This window comes from Megalobrama amblycephala, linkage group LG23 (genome assembly GCF_018812025.1).
Source record: "Megalobrama amblycephala isolate DHTTF-2021 linkage group LG23, ASM1881202v1, whole genome shotgun sequence".
Lineage (NCBI taxonomy): Eukaryota > Metazoa > Chordata > Actinopteri > Cypriniformes > Xenocyprididae > Megalobrama > Megalobrama amblycephala.
This window is the reverse complement of record NC_063066.1, coordinates 1,881,614-1,903,749: the sequence shown is the minus strand read 5'-3', so window position 1 is coordinate 1,903,749 and position 22,136 is coordinate 1,881,614. Positions and strand designations below refer to the sequence as shown.

Here is a 22,136-nt window from a genome sequence, read left to right as displayed (position 1 = left end):
CTGTTAAAACCTAATGATATGTTAAAGATATAAATACTTACGTGATTCCTCAGTATAATTCTGCTTAGAATCAGAAATACTGATCCCTGACAGGGTTGCCAGGTTTTCACAACAAAACCCACCCAATTGCTTCTTAAAACTAGCCCAATCGCATTTCAGGGGATCCCATGGAAAAAATCACTTTCCGCGGGGCAAAATTTGCGTTTTTGGCAGGGTTTCCCCTGGAAAAATTTGCATTCCAGGGGCTAAATATCTCATTATTTTGGGTTGATTCAACCCGCGGCAACAAATTGACTATATGCACGGTTACTTCCTGGTTGTTGTTAAGCCAGCTCGGGCATTTCCGGTGAACTGTTAGCTGTTCATTCTGTAGTCGCTGTACATCGACACAAAACCATCTATGGTTGACTTTTTAATATTGTGTTCACATTTACCTAATTTTCCAATAAACCAGTTTTATTGATTGCAATAAAGACAAAGCTAATGGGAATGTTTGAATAAGAAACGCGGCGTCTGTAATTAGAAACGCACAAGCAACATTTCACCTGCACTTCAAATGTTATTTTTAATGTGATGACCACAAACATTATTTGTTCATCCTTCTGAGATTGTCCCCACTGTAAAACCGAACGTTTAAAAATGTAGGAAATTCCACATTTGATAGAAAACACTTATTTGAAAATAAAAAAGACAATAATTACCACTTTAACCAGCAGGTGGCGACAAAGTAGCATTTATTTGTGCATATATCAGCCGTTTCCTCTAATCATTTTTCACTTAGTTTTTTGACTAAATATGAAACATTATAAAATAACTAGGTTTAAAAATACATTTTGTTAATGTGAAGTATGAAATACTCAAAAAATCTCCTGAAAAACAATAACTTTTCTTGTGAACGAATGACAGAAAGCGAGCGCCGCTCTCTCTCTATAATCACAGCAGCTGTCAGTCAGTGCAGCGCAAGATCAATGATTTCAGCACATAATTTATTCAATTAATCTAACTAAAGTGCACAATAAATATTTAATTTTTGAAGCTTTTTTTCACATGAAAGTGTGAAAACTGATGGTTGAATTGAATTTAGCCGAGGAGAAAACTGAGGTACGATTTTTTTATGGCGTCTTACGTTTGAATAACTATTTAAGTGACTATATTCTGATTATTTCACTACTGATGCTCAACACACCAGCAAATGACATCACCGGAAGTTTTCGAGCTGGCTTATATTAATGCGGAAGTTCTAAAGAACGGGAAAAACGCGGACTTGGCAACACCGATCCCTGATTCGTGACTAAATGAATCTTTGAAATCGGTTCGCGATTCAGTCTGAATCACTCGGACAGTTCACTCACTCTGATTCATATGGAGATGTGGATAAATAGCAGAGTGAAATCGAATATTTACTTAAAATCTATTACAACACAACCTGCAAAAATATAGGCACAGTTTTATACTTTGTTGTTTTTCATTAAAGCAAAGAAGCCGTTATGTCACGTGGTGCCTGTTACATTCCTCAGCGCGTTCTCAACACAAAACAATCGAGTCGTTTGTGATTATCGAGAAGATTTTACATTACTAATTCTAGAGATTAATATCTTTATTAAAATATCATTCTTTTTTGCGTACAAATCTATTTCATTAATCTCCTGAGGAAACACCTTCGGTTTGATCTTCCGCTCTGGAGGAGCAGTATCCCGTCATGCACCGGTGTTTGAGCGGCACGGCGTCTCAACGTGTTCTGATGAGGACATGCAGCAGCTTCACTGATTAAAATATCACGAACTCTGTGTGGGTTTAAAATCAGTGGATGAAGTGATCTGACTCCGGCTCTATCTGAGAAGCGGATCGCGTGTGTTCGGGCGACATGTCTCTGGTTTGTGCGAGTAAGTGAGGATTGATTCTGTTAGCATGAGAGATTAGCAGTGTGTGCTAGCCATTGTTGCGATACGAGCAGAAACTTTGTGTGTGAGAAACTGCGCTTTAATTACTGCATTTCATTAAACTAGAAGAAATATTAAGCTCTCTGAGGGAAACTTTATAGTCATGATGATGATAATAGGGGAAATAAACATGAAGATCAAGTTTTGGGAAGTCGAATTGATTTTAAACATATAATACACAAACATTGAGTTATTTAATAAGTGATTATACATTTAAGTGCTGATTGAATCATATTAGGGTTAGTTCCTTTATATTATGATGCATAATATTATTCTGCATTATTACAGGACACTAAAATAAAATGTTTCACTGCAAAAAATGCTGTTCTTACTTGGAGTTTGTCTTGTTTCTAGTCAAAATATCTTAAAATTCTTAGATCAAGAAACATTTTCTTGACAAGTAACCATTATTTTCCTTTTTTTAGGTAAAATAAGTGAGTTTTCCCTTAAAACAAGCAAAATAATCTTAATCCAAACTAAAAACAAGATCATATATCTTACTTTTGGTTTGAAATAAGATAATTTTGCTTACCACATTGGCAGATTAATTTGCTTGTTTTAAGGGAAAACTCACTTAATTTTGACTTATTTTTCCTGAAAACAAGATTCTATATCTTAATAATCTTATTTCAAACCAGAAATAAGATATAAAATCTTGTTTTCAGTTTGAAATAAGATTATTTTGCTTGTTTTAAGGGAAAAACTCACTTAATTTTGACTTATTTTTCCTAAAAACAAGAAAATAATTTTTACTTGTCAAGAAAATGCTGCTTATTTTCTTAATTTTGACTTATTTTTCCTTAAAACAAGCAAAATAATCTTATTTCAAACTGAAAACAAGATTATTTATATCTTATTTTTGGTTTGAAATAAGATTATTTTGCATACCACATTGACAGATTATTTAGCTTGTTTTAGGGAAAAACTCACTTAATTTTGACTTTATTTTTCCTAAAAACAAGAAAATAATTTTTACTTGTCAAGAAAATGCGGCTTATTTTCTTGTTTTTAGGAAAAATAAGTCAAAATGAAGTGAGGTTTTATCCTTAAAACAAGCAAAATAATCTTATCCTGAAAACAAGAAAATAATTTTTACTTAAAGTAAATGCTTCTTGATTTCAGAACTTTAATATATTTTGACTAGAAACAAGTCAAAAACTCTCAGTAAGACCAGCAGTTTTTGCACTGTATTGAAATGATGAATGTAAATCCTCTCATTCCAGTTTCAAACGAGGTGCCGGAGCATCCCTGTGTGTCTCCTGTGTCCAATCAAGTGTTCGAGAGGCGTCTGATCGAGAAATACATAGCGGAGAATGGAGCCGACCCCATCAACGGCCAGCCGCTGTCCGAGGAGCAGCTCATCGACATCAAGGGTACAGACACGGATGAATCCACGAGACGCTCCGTTCTCTCAGGCTGTGATTTCAACATGCATTATTTCTGTGCTTTCAGTGTCTCACCCCATCCGACCGAAGGCTCCCTCCGCCACCAGCATTCCTGCCATCCTCAAATCTCTGCAGGACGAGTGGGTGAGTTCTCCGACCCGACTGAGTGCGTGAGGAATAAGTGTGCGACGTGTGTCTGACCGCTGAGTTTGTGTCTTCCAGGACGCGGTGATGCTGCACAGCTTCACTCTGAGGCAGCAGCTGCAGACCACTCGACAGGAGCTGTCTCACGCTCTCTACCAGCACGACGCCGCCTGCAGAGTCATCGCTCGCCTCACCAAAGAGGTCACGGCTGCCAGAGAGGGTAAGAGCGTGTTTGTGCTGTCTGGAGGAGATCCTCACTGCAGTCGTGCCTCACTGACCTGTCCGTTATTCTGCTTGCAGCTTTGGCGACGCTCAAACCTCAGGCTGGACTGGTCGCTCCGCAGGCCGCTCCTGCTTCCCAGCCTGCAGCTGTGGTCAGTAATTCAAATCATTTCATGTATAAATCCTGATTTTATCTTTTAAAGGTGCGATGTGTACGATTTTTGCAGAAAAATATCCGAAAAACCACTAGGCCAGTGTTAAATCTGAAGAGTTTGGTTCCAAAACGCTATTCATGCATTTTCATTAATTTGAGTAAAAATGTGTTTTCTTTACCACCAAAAAACTTTCACATAGCAAGTTTTGGTTATAAAAAGGGTTTTTTTTTTATAAAAACTGATTATTTTTCCCCCAAAATGCAATAAATCCATGACACATTTTTATTTATTTTTTTCAAAATGAAATTAATTCGTCAATATGAAAGTTATTTTTCATATTGAAAATACACAATAAAGTAAGTTGATTCACATATACACTACAGGTCAAAAGTTTGGGATCGGTAAGATTTTTAATGTTTTTAAAAGAAGTTTCATCTGCTCACCACGACTGCATTTATTTAATTAAAAATACAATAAAAACAGTAATATTGTGAAATATTATTATGATTTAAATCAGCTGTTTTCTATGTGAATATGTAGTAAAGTGTAATTTATTCCTGTGATCAAAGCTGAATTTTCAGCATCATTACTCCAGTCTTCAGTGTCACATGATCCTTCAGAAATCATTCTGATATGATGATTTGATGCTCAAGAAACATTTATTGTGTACAATATTTTTTTTCGGGATTCTCTGATGAATAGAAAGTTCAAAAGAATGGCGTTTATTTGAAATCTAATCTTTTGTAACATTTATAAATGTCTTTACTGCCACTTTTGATTGATTTAATGCATCCTTGATGAATAAAAGTATTAATTTCTTTAAAAAAAAAATTAAAAAGAATATTTATTCTCACCCCAAACTTTTGAACGGTAGTGTATAATGCTACAGAAGCTTTGTATTTCAGATAAATGCTGTTCTTTTGAACTTTCTATTCATCAAGGAATCCTGAAAAAAAAAAACTGTTTTCAACATTGAAAATAATCATAAATGTTTCTTGAGCAGCAAATCATCATATTAGAATGATTTCTGAAGGATCATGTGACTCTGAAGACTGGAGTAATGATGCTGAAAATTCAGCTTTGATCACAGGAATAAATTACATTTTAAATTGTAATATTTGTCAATACTAATCTTATATACAGGCATTTGACTAAAAATGCATTGTCGTCGTTCCCAAAATTAATTAAACGAGAAAAAAAAAAATTAAATTAGAATTAATTGGATGCAAAAAAGAAATAACTGTCATTTCATGTTATGACCCAACAAAATGTTTATATTTATGTTTGTATTTGATATATTTTATAGAAATTTCCAATTAATTCCCATAAATTTTAAAGTTTCCAAATTTAAATATTTCCTAAATTCCCCAGGTAAAGTTTCCAGAAAATTTCCGCCCCTTTTCAACCCCACATGTGAACGCAGTGGCCAATCAGATGTGCTTCTGTAGTCAGAGTCGAAGTATAAACACGATGTCAATAAGAGATTTATTGCACGGTTTCATTAATTATAATGGGAGTTTTCGAAAGAGAGCAGCTTTCTGTACCTTCAGTAGCTTCAGTGATTTATAATGGCAGCAATCTTTCTTCACTTTCTGTATTTCATATATATATATATATATATATATTTTATTATTATTATTAATATTATTATATTTTTTTTTTTTTTTTTTTTTTTTCATGCAGCTAACACATTTATCACAGTGTCTGGATTGACAGCCATATTTAAATGTGCAATTTAGTTCCGACTATTTTTGTCTTTCATGTATAGGATAAGTGAATATTACATACTGTTTTTAGTTTTTTATATATATATCTTTGACCTGTTTCGGTCTCTTAGGGTGCCGGCGGAGAGGCCATGGAGGTCAGTGAACAGGTTGGAATGACTCCGGAGATCATACAGAAGGTGCGTCAGAACACAAGCATTCAGCAGTGATTCATCTGTGTGTGATCACATGTTCAGAAGTACTCAAACTGTTCTTCTCTCTTACAGCTCCAAGACAAGGCCACCGTCCTGACCACCGAGAGAAAGAAGGTGTGCGGTTTGAGTTTGTGCTTCTGTATCACTGTGGTTATTTTATGTACCTTAATACGTGTTCTTAACCTCTTATTTGGGTTTGTTATTCAGAGAGGAAAGACTGTGCCAGAGGAGCTGGTCAGAGCAGAAGATCTCAGCAAGTATCGCCAGGTGGCGTCCCATGCTGTGAGTACTCAAGAGAAACAAAGTTCCCAAAACAAATCTGTGTATTGCTTCTCACTAGATCTTGCAGTGATGTTATTAATACTGTGGTGAATTCTCACTGGATCTCCCAGCGCTGTGTAGGAACAGATGTGTTGGACTTGAAGCAGGGCTGCGCAGGCCGATCGGTGTATGACATCGAAGCACCACGAGAGCATACGGCTCCATAAGGTTCGAAACGCTCTCGCGGGACTTTGATGTCATATACCGAACCGTCTGTGCAGCGTCGCTTCAAGCCGAACACAGCTGATCTGTTCTGAGCGCTGCGTTGGCACCAGTGCGACTTCTAATGAAATTTAGCTGCTCTGGGAAGAAAAAAGATTGCAAAGTGTGGTCATTTGATCACAGTCTAGAGCCCTGGCTATGTGTTTTTATGCTTTTTACAATATCATGCTAACATCAAGCTTTGTGTCGAGTTAATTGCCTATGAATTTTAATTTAATTTCATATTGCGGTAGTAGTGTTTGGAACAGAGCTCATATCACAAATGAAGCATTTTCTTTTCTCCCTTCATAGGGTCTTCACAGTGCCAGTGTACCAGGAATCCTCTCTCTGGATCTCTGCCCATCAGACACCAACAAAGTCCTCACCGGTACGATTACATCACCATCACACCAGGGTCCCCGTGGGTCCTTAAGTTCGATTGTATCAAATTTAAGGCCGTTAATATATCTTAAATGGTATAAGAAAAGTCTTAAAGGGTTAGTTCACCCAAAAATTATAATTTTGTCATTAATAACTCTCATGTCGTTCCAAACCTGTAAGACATTCGTTCATCTTCGGAACACAAATTAAGATATTTTTGATGAAACCCGAGTGCTTCCTGTCCCTCCATTGGCAGCTACGCAACTAACACTTTCAAGCCCCAGAAAGATCATCATTAAATCATCATTAATCCATGTGACTCCAGTGGTTTAACCTCAGTTTTATGAAGTGATGCGAGTGCTTTTTTGCGCTTTTACCACTTTATTTAAAAATGTATCTCCAATGCACATTGAAGTTTCATTTTTGGATGAACTAATCCTTAAATCTTCTTTTGGGGACAGAAAAACAGGAATCGTGATATGGCTTAATTTGATTATTAAACATGGTTTAATTGAGCATTGCATATTTTGAAGTAAAAACGTTGTGCTGCTTCTACAGATCAATGAAAACCACATTTATGCCAAGCGATTGCTTATGATCTGCTGTTGATGAATTATGATAATGCTTAGCTATGGTGTTTATATCATACCTGCAAACTCATGGCATTTCTAAAAAGCACAGCTGCATTATATACAGGGTTTACCGGGGTAACCGCTATATTTCTGCTGTTCCATAAGCGCAAAACTGTTTTGACATTCACCCGGAGGATCGGAAAGAACCTAATGTGCTTTCTAAACATCCAAGCTATTAGGATAAGACATGTATATATTAATTTATAATTGACTCATCCCTTTTCTTAAGAATGGTTAGAGGCTGAAATGTGTGGGTTATAGTTGTGTAACTTTTGTTTTTTCTTTCAAAACCTGCATTTGAACTCTAAAGTTACTGCATGTCGATGTCACTCGCATACATACTGCCACAAACCGTTTTTACACACTCTGTCCAGGTGGTGCGGATAAGAACGTGGTGGTGTTCGACCGTCGGGAGGAGCAGATTGTCGCCACCCTCAAAGGACACACCAAAAAGGTCTCGTCTGTCATCTACCACCCTGCTCAGGTAGGCCATCGCTCTTGCTCTTCATACATGCACTCATTCACGGTTTCTCCAGATCTCACATCTCTCTTCACATGTTCTGTCAGTCGGTGGTGTTCTCGGCGTCTCCAGACAGCACTATCCGCGTGTGGTCGGTCACTGGGGGCAACTGCGTGCAGGTGATCAGGGCCCACGAGGCGGGTGTTACCGGCCTCTCTCTGCACGCCACCGGAGACTATCTACTGAGCTCATCTGAGGACCAGGTAACACACAAACACGCAGGCTGATGGCTGAGGAACAGTTCACATGCAACACATGCACTGAATATAGAGTTGTTTTTGAAAAGAAGAAAAGCTGTTTCTGTGTCTGTCAGAGTGTAATGGTTCTCAAATGCGTGTGTGTTGTAGTATTGGGCCTTCTCTGATATCCAGACTGGACGTGTCCTGACTAAAGTTACTGATGAGACCGCTGGATGTGGTATGTATTTCTCTGGGCAGTGTGTCAGATATATCCAATGTTAAGTTTGTAATAGGGCTGCACGATTAATCGGGCAATTAGAAAAAAAACATTGAAATCGCACTTAAACAATTTGGCTTAGTGCGATTATGAAATCGCAAAGCAGCGATTATTTATTTATTTATTTATTTATTTATTTATTTGTTTATTTTTTATGCGTGGCTTTTCAGTGAACTATGGCTCCAAATGCTAATCCATCTGAAAGCACTGAGAGTTTGAATCTCTTATGTGTTTGAAAAAGCAACACGTCAAACTTCTTTTCAGACATGAGAAGCATTTATTAACATCTTGTCCAACAAAAGACAACATTTAATAACATGTTTTTCCTCCAAACTCACTTCATAACGACAGTTGAGCGTCCTTCTGTGAGATGATGTGGCTTCTTACACAGAATAAGGCAGTCGTGTGTTCATTATCAAAACGTTTCAGTCATGTTTAATCAATCAAAACATTTCAGTCTTCTGTTTATTCAGCTACAGCGATAGTATGGGATTTCCTGGAATAACGCGTGTTCTACTTCGGCAGCAGGGCATATTTGCAGTTTCTTCACAAGAGCGCCCTCTGGCTTTCAGATAAAGAAACATTTACTACTGATCACAGCCGTACAGCTCTGACAAGCTGCGCATAAAATTGAGATAAATCGTGCAGCCCTAGTTGGTAATATAAATATTCACCACATTTATAAGCTTGGGAACTGAAAACTCATTCAGAACTAACTTAATTTAAATGGAGTGATTTAACTTGTTGTTTCATTGACAGCAGGGCCTGAATTTTGTTTTGGAAAATGGGGAAAATTACCCCTCAGGTGACTCTTATAGTCATTTATTGTAATCTTTGGCGTTCTGATTATTCTTTCGTTTCTTCTTCCGCTCTGGAAGTCTATGGCAAAACAAAAAGCACCTTGTGGGAAAGTTATGAAATTTGGCACACAGTTAGAGGACAATCTGATCTGTCAGCATAGCAAATTTGGAGTCTCTAAATCAATCCCTCTAGCGCCACCAACAGTCCAAAGTTGCACTTATGTTTATGCTAAACCTTTGAACCGTAAGGGCTAGAAACTAAATTTTCCAGGGGAAAAAAAACTTTTTTTTAACCTTTATTGAAGGCCGTTGCTCTGAGTTTCACGAAAATTGACCCTGATCATCTTTTGACCATGCAGATAAAAAGTTATGGAATTCAAGTCAATTTGTTCTTGAATAATGCGTGAACGTATTCGACGAAGTGCCCGCCAAATTGAACGTGAGGCTTTATCTCATTAATGTTTTAGCGTATTCTGACCAAACTTGGTTTGTGTTATAACCATGACCTGAGGATACCTGCACAGTTTTGGCGCAGTGCCACCTAGTGGTCTGGAGATCTGAAAAATTGCTATTTTTGCTTATAACTTGTGAACCATTTGCCCAAAAATCATAAAACTGGTCTCTTTAGATTCTGTGCGAGTCGAACGATACCCAATTTTCCAATATCAGCCATTTGAATTTTGTTGTAAAAAGCTATATTTTACATCTCATTACAAAACTCTGTCTTTGGCTCCATGCCCTGACAGTACTCAAAGCACCACCTTGTGGTCAATAGTTATAATGAAATTTCCAAAAATGCTAATAACCTTTGATTTAGGGTACATTTACACTACAACGATACGTGTACAGACAATAAAACGATCCCAATTCACACGAATCCGCAAAAACAACTAAAAACGCTGTATTCTGCTGAAAGGACATTAGATGGCGATGAAACGGTATAGATTGAACATGTAATGCGCATGTGCATGACGTCATCGTTTTCACAGATTCGCATTTTCGTTGTTTACATGGTTTTCAAAACCTAATACTTTGAAACCCGTTTTCAAAAGTTTGCGTTTTCAGGCACCCAAAATGCCGTCGTCATGTAAATAAATGGCCAAAACGCTTACATTTTACGTGTTTAATTGAAAACGCTGTCGTGTAAACAGCCCCTAAATTAGCCTATTTAATTTAACTATTAAATATTGAGTTGACTAAGTTTTTTTTTTTTCTGTTTTATGTCTTGCGTTAGATAGATTTGAATCTTCTTGGCAGCAATGGCTTCTGGTTGAAATGAGCAAATGAATATGCACAACATGCATATAAAACATTGAATGCATTTCCGACTCTTTCCTTTCAGCTCTGACCTGTGCTCAGTTCCATCCCGACGGTCTGATCTTCGGCACTGGCACGGCGGATTCTCAGATTAAGATCTGGGATCTGAAGGAACGGACCAATGTAGCCAACTTCCCCGGCCATTCAGGTCCTGTGACGGCCATCGCCTTCTCTGAGAACGGATACTATCTGGCCACTGGTAGGTCACATGACCCTGACTGGGGTGGGAAAGGGAATGATGGACTATCTTTGTCCTCCTACCTGATTTCACAAGTCAAGTCTTATTTATTTCTACAACGCTTCATTCAATACGCATAAAAGATGTACATACTCAATTGAGGCAGATACTTTTTCTTATCCGATAAGAAGGCGTGCACATACACATTTACCGAATAAATTGCTCAATGCTCAACAAAACTCATGTGACTTTGCCTAAACAGAGGCTGTGATTGGATAACTGGTCTAACCAGCATCTCAAATGTTGGTTTGGTGGTTCTGAAACGCCTGAGTCAAAGTCTGTCAGAATGATTTGATTTCTGATTTTGGTTTACCAGCATCCGAACGCAAGATCACATGACAGCGTTTATTGTGCCCGATTGCAGCAACTTACATTTTTAGTGTTAAAGCAGTCAAATTGATAATTTTATTAAATGTTAATTGTGTTTCTACCTGTTTTGTTTGACCTGTAGGTGCTCAGGACAGTTCACTGAAGCTGTGGGATTTGAGGAAACTGAAGAACTTCAAGACAATCACTTTGGACAACAATTATGAGGTATAACCCTCAGATGTCACTGCCATGTGTTCTTCATCACTGTCTACCATGATTACTGATATTCCCTTCCTTCTCCTGTAGGTGAAGTCTCTGGTTTTCGACCAGAGTGGAACATATCTGGCTGTCGGTGGATCGGACATCAGAGTTTATATCTGCAAGCAGTGGTCTGAGGTGCTCAACTTCTCTGGTGAGTCGAGTTTCGTTCAGTGAAATGCTTTTGAGATGTTATTCAGCAAGAATGTTCTGAGCTGATGTTTTGTTTGTTTCTTTGCCATGTCTCTTGTAGATCACTCTGGTCTGGTGACCGGTGTGGCTTTCGGTGAACACGCTCAGTTCCTGGCTTCCACTGGCATGGACAGAAGTCTGAAATTCTACAGCCTGTAATAGAAATCCAGAAACGTTCCGGAGACATGTGATCATTTTCCCACAGCGAATACGCCTGTCAGTAATAGTGCATGTGTATACATAGATATACATCCACTGTCATATCCATCATTGTAGTGATGAATTCCTCTGATACCTGCCGTAACTTCTTTTCTTTTCTCAATTATTGCTTTAAGACTGATTTGAGGGTTTTTTCCTGTCTACGTTTTAAGCTTTGATTGTAGGCTGGTGAACTTTGTTAGCGTCCCATGATTTTTTTTTTTATCCTTTTGTGGACAATAACAAGAAATGTGACATAGATTCCAATAAAGTTTAAATTGTTTTTATCTGTTGTTTTGGTATGATTTTCATGCTCATTGAAGGTACTTGCAAGAACTGCATCAGAGATTCAGAACTGATCAGCAGATGTTTGAAAGGAGCCGAGGAAGAGCTTAATTTTACGACAGACTGGGTCAATTCAATGCTGGATTTGTACAAAAGATTAAAGGGTTAGTTCACCCAAAAATGAAAATAATGTCATTAATTACTCTCCCTCGTGCTGTTCTACACCCGTAAGACCTTCATTCATCTTCAGAACACAAATTAAGATATTTTTGATGAAATCTGATGGCTCAGTGAGGCCTGAGCAATGACATTTCCTCTCTCAAGATCCATTAATGTACTAAAAACATATTTAAATCAGTTCATGTGAGTATAGTGGTTCAATATTAATATTATAAAGCCACGAGAATATTTTTGGTGCTCCAAAATAACAACTTATATAGTGATGGCCGATTTCAAAACACTGCTTCAGGAAGCTTCGGAGCGTTACGAATCAAATCAGTGGTTCGTAGCGCCAAAGTCACGTGATTTCAGCAGTTTGACACGCGATTCGAATCGTGATTCGACATAAAAGATTCATAACGCTCCGAAGCTTCCTGAAGCAGTGTTTTGAAATCAGCCATCACTAAATAAGTCGTTATTTCGGGGCTTTTTTTGGTGCAATTTACTATTTCGTTCCCTTAATTTGTTAATTCAAGTACATGATTTACTAATTTCAGTGCACGATTTACTATTTCGTTCCCTCAATTTATTAATTCGAGTACATGATTTACTAATTTCAGTGCACGATTTACTATTTCGTTCCCTCAATTTATTAATTCGAGTACATGATTTACTAATTTCAGTGCACGATTTACTATTTCGTTCCCTCAATTTATTAATTCGAGTACATGATTTACTAATTTCAGTGCACGATTTACTATTTCGTTCCCTCAATTAATTAATTCGAGTACATGATTTACTAATTTCAGTGCACGATTTACTATTTCGTTCCCTCAATTTATTAATTCGAGTACATGATTTACTAATTTCAGTGCACGATTTACTATTTCGTTCCCTCAATTAATTAATTCGAGTACATGATTTACTAATTTCAGTGCACGATTTACTATTTCGTTCCCTCAATTTATTAATTCGAGTACATGATTTACTAATTTCAGTGCACGATTTACTATTTCGTTCCCTCAATTTATTAATTCGAGTACATGATTTACTAATTTCAGTGCACGATTTACTATTTCGTTCCCTCAATTTATTAATTCGAGTACATGATTTACTAATTTCAGTGCACGATTTACTATTTCGTTCCCTCAATTTATTAATTCGAGTACATGATTTACTAATTTCAGTGCACGATTTACTATTTCGTTCCCTCAATTTATTAATTCGAGTACATGATTTACTAATTTCAGTGCACGATTTACTATTTCGTTCCCTCAATTAATTAATTCGTGTACATGATTTACTAATTTCAGTGCACGATTTACTATTTCGTTCCCTCAATTTATTAATTCGAGTACATGATTTACTAATTTCAGTGCACGATTTACTATTTCGTTCCCTCAATTTATTAATTTTAGTGCATCATTTACTATTTCGTTCCCTCAATTTATTAATTCGAGTACATGACTTACTAATTTCAGTGCACAATTTACTATTTCGTTCCCTCAATTTATTAATTTGAGTATGATTTACTAATTTCAGTGCACGATTTACTATTTCGTTCCCTCAATTTATTAATTTGAGTGCATGATTTACGCATTCGAGCACACAATTTACTAATTAGAGTGGACAATTTACTATTCTGTTGCTGATAATCCTCATTTTGGCTGCATGAGATTCTCCAGCTTTGTTGTTGTTGAGCTGTTAAAGCTCCGCCCTCTTCTGGAAAAGGGGCGGGAGCAGCAGCTCATTTGCATTTAAAGGGACACACAAAAACGGTGTTTTTGCTCACACCCAAATAGGGGCAAATTTGACTAGCTATAATAAATGATCTGTGGGGTATTTTGAGCTGAAACTTCACAGACACATTCTAGAGACACCAGAGACTGATATTACATCTTGTGAAAGGGGCGTTATAGGTTCCCTTCAAGGAGCTATAGAATGGAAAACTGTATTTACCTTGGCATAACTGAATTAAAAGAGTTCTATACATGGAAATAAGCCTAAAACACCATTGTAAATCTCAAAAAAAAACAAAAAAAACAAACAGGCGAATCCCAACAGTCGGGGTCATTCATATGCACGCCTCCAATATTTGCATACAGCAGCCCATGATCTCGCCAGGCGGAACTGCAGCAGAATCATCGGAAGTTCTGCAGGTATTGTGAAGAAACAAGAGGATAAATGGCTGATCATGGAAATAAGTGTTATGTTCCAGGCTGTGCAGGGGAAGTGAGCACTTTACACACCCTTCCCGCAGAGCAAAACTGTCAACAGGCATGGCTGATGTTTGTTTATAACCGGATTCCGCAACACTTTAATTCAAAGTTGTTAGTTTGCTCTGCTCATTTCACCACGGACAGCTTCTCTAATCTGGGACAGTATCAGGCAGGATTCGCTCGGCGTTTGACTCTGAAGAAGGGGGCAGTTCCTACTATACTGCCGCATGCAGTAAGTGATTTTATCCAACCATTTCTGATTAAATTGAAAGTTAGTGAGCTAACAACATTAACGACAGTTGTCTAGATCCAACGCAAGATGCTATACAGTTAACCTTAGCTAACTAGCAAACTCCAAGTAGATAACTAAATAGTATGACAAGCTATTTACATATTATTTATTTCCTGCCTGTGTTGTCATATAAATCTACAAAATGCAACTGTAGATACATATGTCAATCCCTTTTGTCGAATAAAATTATAATTGAGCCTATATTTCATCAACAACACATACCTCAGGAGCTAACTACAGATAGCTCACTCGTAGCCTATGGCAAGCCGTTTTTACTTTTATTCATTCTCGATTCAGTTCTTGATATCTGGAATTATATTTCCTCTAGTAAAAACTATAATTCTTGATATCTGTAATTGTATTTTCACTAGTGAAATGTCACCTATCAGTCACATATGTCACAAATGTCACATATCAGAAATGCAATTCTTACTAGTAAAAAAGAAAAAAAAAATTTATATCAATAATTACATTGTTACTAGTAAAAATTTGATTTTTTGAAGTCAATAATTAATTTGGCACTAGTTGAAATGTCAGTTCTTGATATAACAATTGAATTGTTATATTTATACAGAGCCCTGCACATGACATGCAAGAAAAAAAATTAAATTGTGCACTTGATTTACTAATTCGTACCCTCGATTTACTAATTCGTTCCCTCGATTTACTAATTTGAGCACACGATTTACTATAGTTCCCTAGATTTACTAAATCGAGCGCATGATTTACTATTTCGTTCCCTCGATTTACTAATTTGAGCACACGATTTACTAATTCGTTCCCTCGATTTACTAATTCTTTCCCTCGATTTACTAATTCGTTCCCTCGATTTACTAATTCGTTCCCCCGATTTACTAATTTGAGCACACGATTTACTATAGTTCCCTAGATTTACTAAATCGAGCGCATGATTTACTATTTCGTTCCCTCGATTTACTAATTTGAGCACACGATTTACTAATTTGAGCACACGATTTACTATAGTTCCCTAGATTTACTAAATCGAGCGCATGATTTACTATTTCGTTCCCTCGATTTACTAATTCATTTCCTCGATTTACTAATTTGAGCACATGATTTACTAATTCGTTCCCTCGATTTATTAATTCTTTAACTCGATTTACTAATTCGTTCCCTCGATTTACTAATTTGAGCACATGATTTACTAATTCGTTCTTTCGATTTACTAATTCGTTCCCTCGATTTACTAATTCGTTCCCTCGATTTACTAATTCGTTCCCTCGATTTACTAATTCGTTCCCTCGATTTACTGATTCTTTAACTCGATTTACTAATTTGTTCCCTCGATTTACTAATTCGTTCCCTCGATTTACTAATTCGTTCCCTCGATTTACTAATTCGTTCCCTCGATTTACTGATTCTTTAACTCGATTTACTAATTTGTTCCCTCGATTTACTAATTCGTTCCCTCGATTTACTAATTCGTTCCCTCGATTTACTAATTCGTTCCCTCGATTTACTAATTCGTTCCCTCGATTTACTAATTCGTTCCCTCGATTTACTGATTCTTTAACTCGATTTACTGATTCTTTAACTCGATTTACTGATTCTTTAACTCGATTTACTGATTCGTTCCCTCGATTTACTGATTCGTTCCCTCGATTTACTGATTCGTTCCCTCGATTTACTGATTCGTTCCCTCGATTTACTATTTCATTCCCTCGATTTACTAATTTGAGCGCATGATTTACTAATTTGTTCCCTCAATTTACTAATTCGTTCCCCCGATTTACTAATTTGAGCACACGATTTACTATAGTTCCCTAGATTTACTAAATCGAGCACACGTTTTAGTAAACCGAGGGAACGAATTAGTAAACCGTGCGCTTAGTCTATTTAGTCTATTTTGTTTCCTGCATGTCATGTCCGGGACTCCGTAAATTTTGGAAATCTGAAAATGTATTTCTGATATCAATATAATTTCAGATATCTAAAATGGCTTCCTTACTAGCAACAATCACATTCATGATATCAGAAACTAACATTGTCACTAGTGACTATCAAATTATTGATATCAAAAATTAACATTGTTACTAGTAGCAATTCAATTCTTGATATCAAGAATATATATGTGCACTAGTAACAAAGTAAGTAATGATATCAAAAATCATGATTTTTTTCTAGTAAAAATTGTACTTCTGATATGTGAAATTGGAATTTCAACTAGTAAGAAATCAATTCTTGATAACAATTTAATTTTGGTGACATTTCACTAGTGAAAATACAATTACAGATATCAAGAATTTAATTGTTGTTATCAAGAATTCATATCCTGAGAATGAATAAAAGTCAGAACGGCTTGCCATACACTCGCTCCTTCTAGCTAACGTGACCTTCTCCACCACCTAAGTTGAAACGATAGTCATTATACATAACAAGTATAATTATTTTGCACGCTTGTATTTCAGAGTACATCACTGCCCCTGCGTACAAATGATGTAGGCTGCCAAACAGATGGTCCTGTCCACCTTGAAAACAAAGGTAATGTTACTGATCATGTGCAGCATTATAACGACAGATGAATTGTGTACTAAAATAAAGTGTATTTTACTGCACTTTTTTCACCTGTGCCGTCTGCGCTGATGTACAGAGATGTGCCCAGTTTGAAATCTTGAATGGGTTAACTTCATTCCCCTTACTAATTCTGTTTTTTAACATTTAGGCGTACAGGTGACAGTGTCGTCTCAAAGTGTGGCGGTAGGCACCACATCTACTGAAATGTCATGGGCCACAAAACATCCATTTACATCGACACCACTGAAGGCTTCAAGGCCGGCCAAAAGAGCCCGTGTTGAATTGGAGGAGGATGAGGAAATGGGCAATGTTTCCTCATACGATCCTGCACGGTCAGAATCATCACAAAAGATATATTTCTCTAACAATTCAGTGACTTTGTGTTGAGGTTTTCACTAACAGGCACAATGTTGATTTTTTTTTTTCAGTGCCACATCAATGCCAGTCCATAAGGATGCGAAGTTCATCGTTTTTGAAAAATGCCTCCTTAGCCTGTTCGAGAGTTGTCCTGTTTGCACCAGGGCTTGTAATGTCCGCCCACACAGAAGAGGGACCTTCATAGCCGTGGACCAGCTGTGCCCTCACTGTGAGTTCTTCAGGCAGTGGAGGAGTCAGCCTGTGGTCGGCAGCACTCCTGTGGGCAACCTTCAGCTGTCTGCTGCCATCTACTTCAGCGGAGCTTCCTTTCTGAAGATGCAGAAGGTATCGTATCCTTTGTACACACTGAATAAGTCAAAGCTAGACGGGACTAATCATTTTACAATTGTTTTTAAAGGTGTTCAGGGCGATGTACTTGAAAACGCATACATACGATGCTTTTAGAAGGCATGCCAGGACATACCTTGAACCTGCTATCATCCACAAGTGGAAAGAGGAGCAAAGTTTGCAACTGCACTACCTGAGCCAGAACAACAACGTCATTCTTGGTGGTGACATGCGAGCAGACTTGTCAGGTGCAGGTTTTATTTCAGTTTCTCTTTCTATTTAACCCTTTAAGCTCTGAGTGACACACAGAAAAGTAAAGACTAGTAACTCCAAAACTATAGTAAGGATCATTTTGAACAGAAACTTAAAAAACAAATGGATATTCTCATGCTGAGAAACTGCAAATAAACAGCAAAAAAAAAAAAAAATGTGGAAAAAAGGGAATTTACATATACTTCTAATTTAAAATGGAATATCTCATGAAGAAAATAAGGAATGAGATCATTTTTTGGTGATGTAACACTATATGTGAGCTGTATCTGGATCAAATTTTGTGGTGATCGCATGATCACAAAGTTACAGCATTTGGAAAATTTTTTATTTTTTGTTTTCTGAGTGACACGCACAAAAATAATGACTCATAACTTTAAATCTCTAGCAAGGAGAGTCAAAAGGTTGATATTTGAAAGAAAAATGTGTACATTTTTAAATGAATTAAAAAAATAAATTTAATTTAAAAGTTTGCTCAAGGGAAATTTTACATATTTTTCATATTTGACATGCAATAACTAGGAGGACAATTCTTTTTGGTGATGTTCCTCTATATGTGAGCTGTTTCTGGATCAAATTTTATGTTGATCGCATAAAGAAATCAAAAGTTACAGCATTTGGAACCAGTGTCCATTGGCGCCCCCTGATGGGCATTTTTAAAATCATTATTTCACATGGAGTAACTCGTGACCGACACGAGATTCGTTTCAGTCTGGAGCATCCACCGTAATAATAATGTGCCATTTTCTACAATCTATGCACGTTTCATGAAGTTATAAGCGGAAATGCCACGTGAAAGCTAAGTTTTAGTTAGCATCTGTGCGTCTGTGGGGTTTTATGCGTCATAATTGCGTGAGCAGTTTATTGGATTATACTGATTTTGGACTCATTTTAATCTGCTGTAAATAATGATGTCCAGTTTTCACAATCTTAGCATGTTTCTTGAAGTTACAAGCTGAAACGTGACACAAATGCTGCATCGGTTTATTATTTACATATGGCCTTCACGTACAAAAACTCATTCAAGTTTAATCAAAGCCCAAAACAATTATACTCGTTGTATTCTATTAAAATGACATAAAACACATGATTATCTGAGCTGTATGATGCTTTTGACACATTGGAGTACATAGTACAAAAAAAAAATATTTCCTAAATTATGATATTTTGTTTTGTTGTTTTTCAGCAAATAACTCCGCAGTACTCAGTAGTTAAACAAATTGGCTACAAACATTGTAAAGTTCAGACTCTAAGCTTTCAAATTACACCTATTTTGTGATTATCTAGGCAGGAGTTTTGAAAAATATGATTGTTAATTTTTTTTTTATAGCTAGGTGGCGCCCTCGGGCGGTACCTTGTAAATATGCAGATGATGTGTTTCTGTCTTATAAATAATTCTGCTGTGTTTCCAAATGATTAGTAACTTCTTCTTTTTTTTAATTGCAGGACATTCTGCAAAATATGGGAGCTACACCCTGATGAACTTGCAGAACAACAACATTATAGACATACAGCTGGTGCAGGTATTTGGACTTCATGGATCACACACTCTTGTTATGTGCAAATACGTAAAAACTGCAAGTATGCTACCTTTTTAAATGTCATGTCGGCCGCTGACCTCTTTGTTTTTAGCATCAGTTTGTAACAAATCTGCACATTTCAGAGTGAAAATACAGCATGCATAACTTCTATTTTTCATACACACTTCATAATATGTCATTTATGGAGATATTACACATGCATTTTATGTTTGTGTGTTTCTACACAGAGCAGCGAGGTCAGGGGAAGAGTCCACATGGAGAAGGAGGGCCTTCGAAGAAGCGTGGATCTCCTGGAGGAAAGCGGTGTGAAGCTGGACTGTGTCGTCACTGACCGTCACCCCCAGATACGACAGGTCCTAAAGCATCGTAAAATCAACCACTGTTATGACGTCTGGCGCATGGTGAAAGGTGATGCTTGCATCTTTGTTACATTTCAAATATGCAAAAAAACTGTTTTACCTGTAAATTTTCTTCATCAGGACTGTCAAAGAAGCTGGAGAACATTTCCAGAGAGAAGGAGTGTAGTTTGCTGAAGAAGTGGCGTAAGAGCATCACCAACCACCTGTACTGGTCTGCCACCAGCTCTGATTCAGGACCAGAGAGGGTAGCCAAGTGGACCTCTATCATCAACCACATTCAGGACATTCACACACATCCTGACCCAGCGTTCCCTAGGTGTCAGCATGAACAAAGGGTGTCGAAGGACCGTAGCAAGTGGTTTCAACCAGGTGTGCCAAGAAAAAACACTCATTATCAGCATTAATGGAGCATGTTAAGTAAATCCTACATGTGTCGCATCAATAACATTATTGATTTCCCCCAAGGTTCGACAGCACTGAATAGGCTACATAAGGTCCTGATGAACAAGAGAGTACTTTCAGACGTGAAGAAGCTGAGCCCACATGACCAGACATCACCTGTGGAGTCATTTCACAAAGTCCTCTTGCAATTTGCACCCAGAAATGTTGTCTTCCCCTTCACCGGGATGCTATGCAGGTACATCTTGAACACGGGTCAGAACACAACACATGTCTAGGGGAACTGGTTTGGGGTTGAACAGTCAAAATGCAAATCAGTTTCTAAATAAAAGTGCATTTGAGTTTACAGAATGGTATAGTTTTACTGTATTTTAAGAGTATTTTGAATATTTTCATCATTTTAGTGTTAAACACATTGACTATATCGCACACAGTGAACATTTTGTTGTTTGTCTTGTGCTGTAGGTTGTACCTCGCAGCGATGCACTTTAATGAGAACGCCGTCCGCCCACAAAAGACATCTAGAGGGAAACTTTTGCACAAGCTTCTCTTTCCAAAGGCCAAAAAGAGAGGACGTGCGGTCAGACGAGTAAAAACACGGCCAACATTCTGTAAGCTTTTCCAAAAAATAATTATTTTAAACGATACTTACAAATGTGCAAAGAATCAAAGTAAATGTTCAAATACATGTTCACAGGCTATGCCATCAACTTGATGAATGCAGTTTTTGAAGAGGATGTCCGTGATCTTCATACAGCGGATTCCTGTGTCTCCGGACCCGTCCGCTCGGGATGACACTAATCACACTACAGCAGCGGCGGAGGAGGAAACATGACACTGACTATATGGACGTGGAAAAGTGGTTTCTATACTATATTTTGGTTGTCTGAATAAATCTACTTTGAAATCAGTAGGCTACTCTCAGTTCATTACAAACAACACATTTCGAATCAGTGGTTCGGAGCGCCAAAGTCACGTGATTTCAGTAAACGAGGCTTCGTTACGTCATGTGTTCAAAACAAATATTCGTAAAGCTTCACGAAGCAGTGTTTTGAAATCGCCCATCACTAGATATTGTTGAATAATGTCACCATTTTGTTATTTTTGGCGCACAAAAATATTCTCGTCGCTTTATAATATTAAGGTTGAACCACTGTAGTCACATGACTGTTTTAAATATGTTTTAGTAGCTTTCTGGGCATTAAAAAAAGGCAGTGTCATTGCTGTCAATGCAGGCCTCACTGAGCCATCAGATTTCATCAAAAATATCTTAATTTGTGTTCTGAAGATGAATGAAGGTCTTACGGGTGTGGAACGACATGAGGGCGAGTAAATAATGACCGAAATTTCATTTTTGGGTGAACTAACCCTTTAATCAGGGTTTCTGCAGGTCTTAATTCACTCTTACACAAATTAAGGTCTTAAATCAGAACAGAAAGTCTTAAATTCATAAAGTCATGGCATTAAATGTATGCATTTTAAAAATCTAGTGGTTTAAAAATTAAACGTTCTTCCTCTGTATATTTGTCCTGTTTTCCAATACAAACATCTAAACATCTTTAAATCAAGATACATTTAATAGTCTTGAAAAAATGAACAAAATGGAGTTTGTGAACAGGAACAACTACAGTATTTGTCAATGAGTTGAAATAAATTTGTTTTTGTGAACACGCTGATAAACATAAACTCACTTAATTTTGTTTTACAGAATATGAAACTTCATAATTTGTCATTATGTATAAATGCAATAAATAAATGCAGCTTTTTTTTTTTTAAATGAATTAA

General features: G+C 37.1%; 2 protein-coding genes across 2 annotated transcripts; both read left to right on the top strand.

Annotated features, from left to right (window-relative positions):
• Positions 1 to 1,663: 1,663 nt before the first annotated feature.
• prpf19 (pre-mRNA processing factor 19) lies at positions 1,664 to 11,874 on the top strand. The gene is made up of 16 exons (XM_048176547.1): positions 1,664 to 1,883; positions 3,164 to 3,313; positions 3,393 to 3,469; positions 3,548 to 3,689; positions 3,770 to 3,843; positions 5,684 to 5,749; positions 5,837 to 5,878; positions 5,972 to 6,046; positions 6,599 to 6,674; positions 7,674 to 7,783; positions 7,867 to 8,022; positions 8,167 to 8,236; positions 10,418 to 10,591; positions 11,082 to 11,164; positions 11,246 to 11,351; positions 11,451 to 11,874. Exons 1-16 carry the CDS (start codon positions 1,865 to 1,867, stop codon positions 11,546 to 11,548), a joined length of 1,518 nt encoding a protein of 505 aa, XP_048032504.1. The 5' UTR covers positions 1,664 to 1,864; the 3' UTR covers positions 11,549 to 11,874.
• Positions 11,875 to 14,143: 2,269 nt separating this feature from the next.
• Positions 14,144 to 21,261, top strand: LOC125258956. The gene is made up of 11 exons (XM_048176210.1): positions 14,144 to 14,482; positions 16,972 to 17,044; positions 17,226 to 17,409; positions 17,506 to 17,779; positions 17,853 to 18,030; positions 19,499 to 19,575; positions 19,821 to 20,001; positions 20,073 to 20,321; positions 20,418 to 20,589; positions 20,817 to 20,962; positions 21,049 to 21,261. The coding sequence occupies exons 1-11, from the start codon at positions 14,216 to 14,218 to the stop codon at positions 21,144 to 21,146; spliced, it is 1,899 nt and encodes a 632-aa protein (XP_048032167.1). The 5' UTR covers positions 14,144 to 14,215; the 3' UTR covers positions 21,147 to 21,261.
• The last annotated feature ends 875 nt before the right edge of the window (positions 21,262 to 22,136 follow it).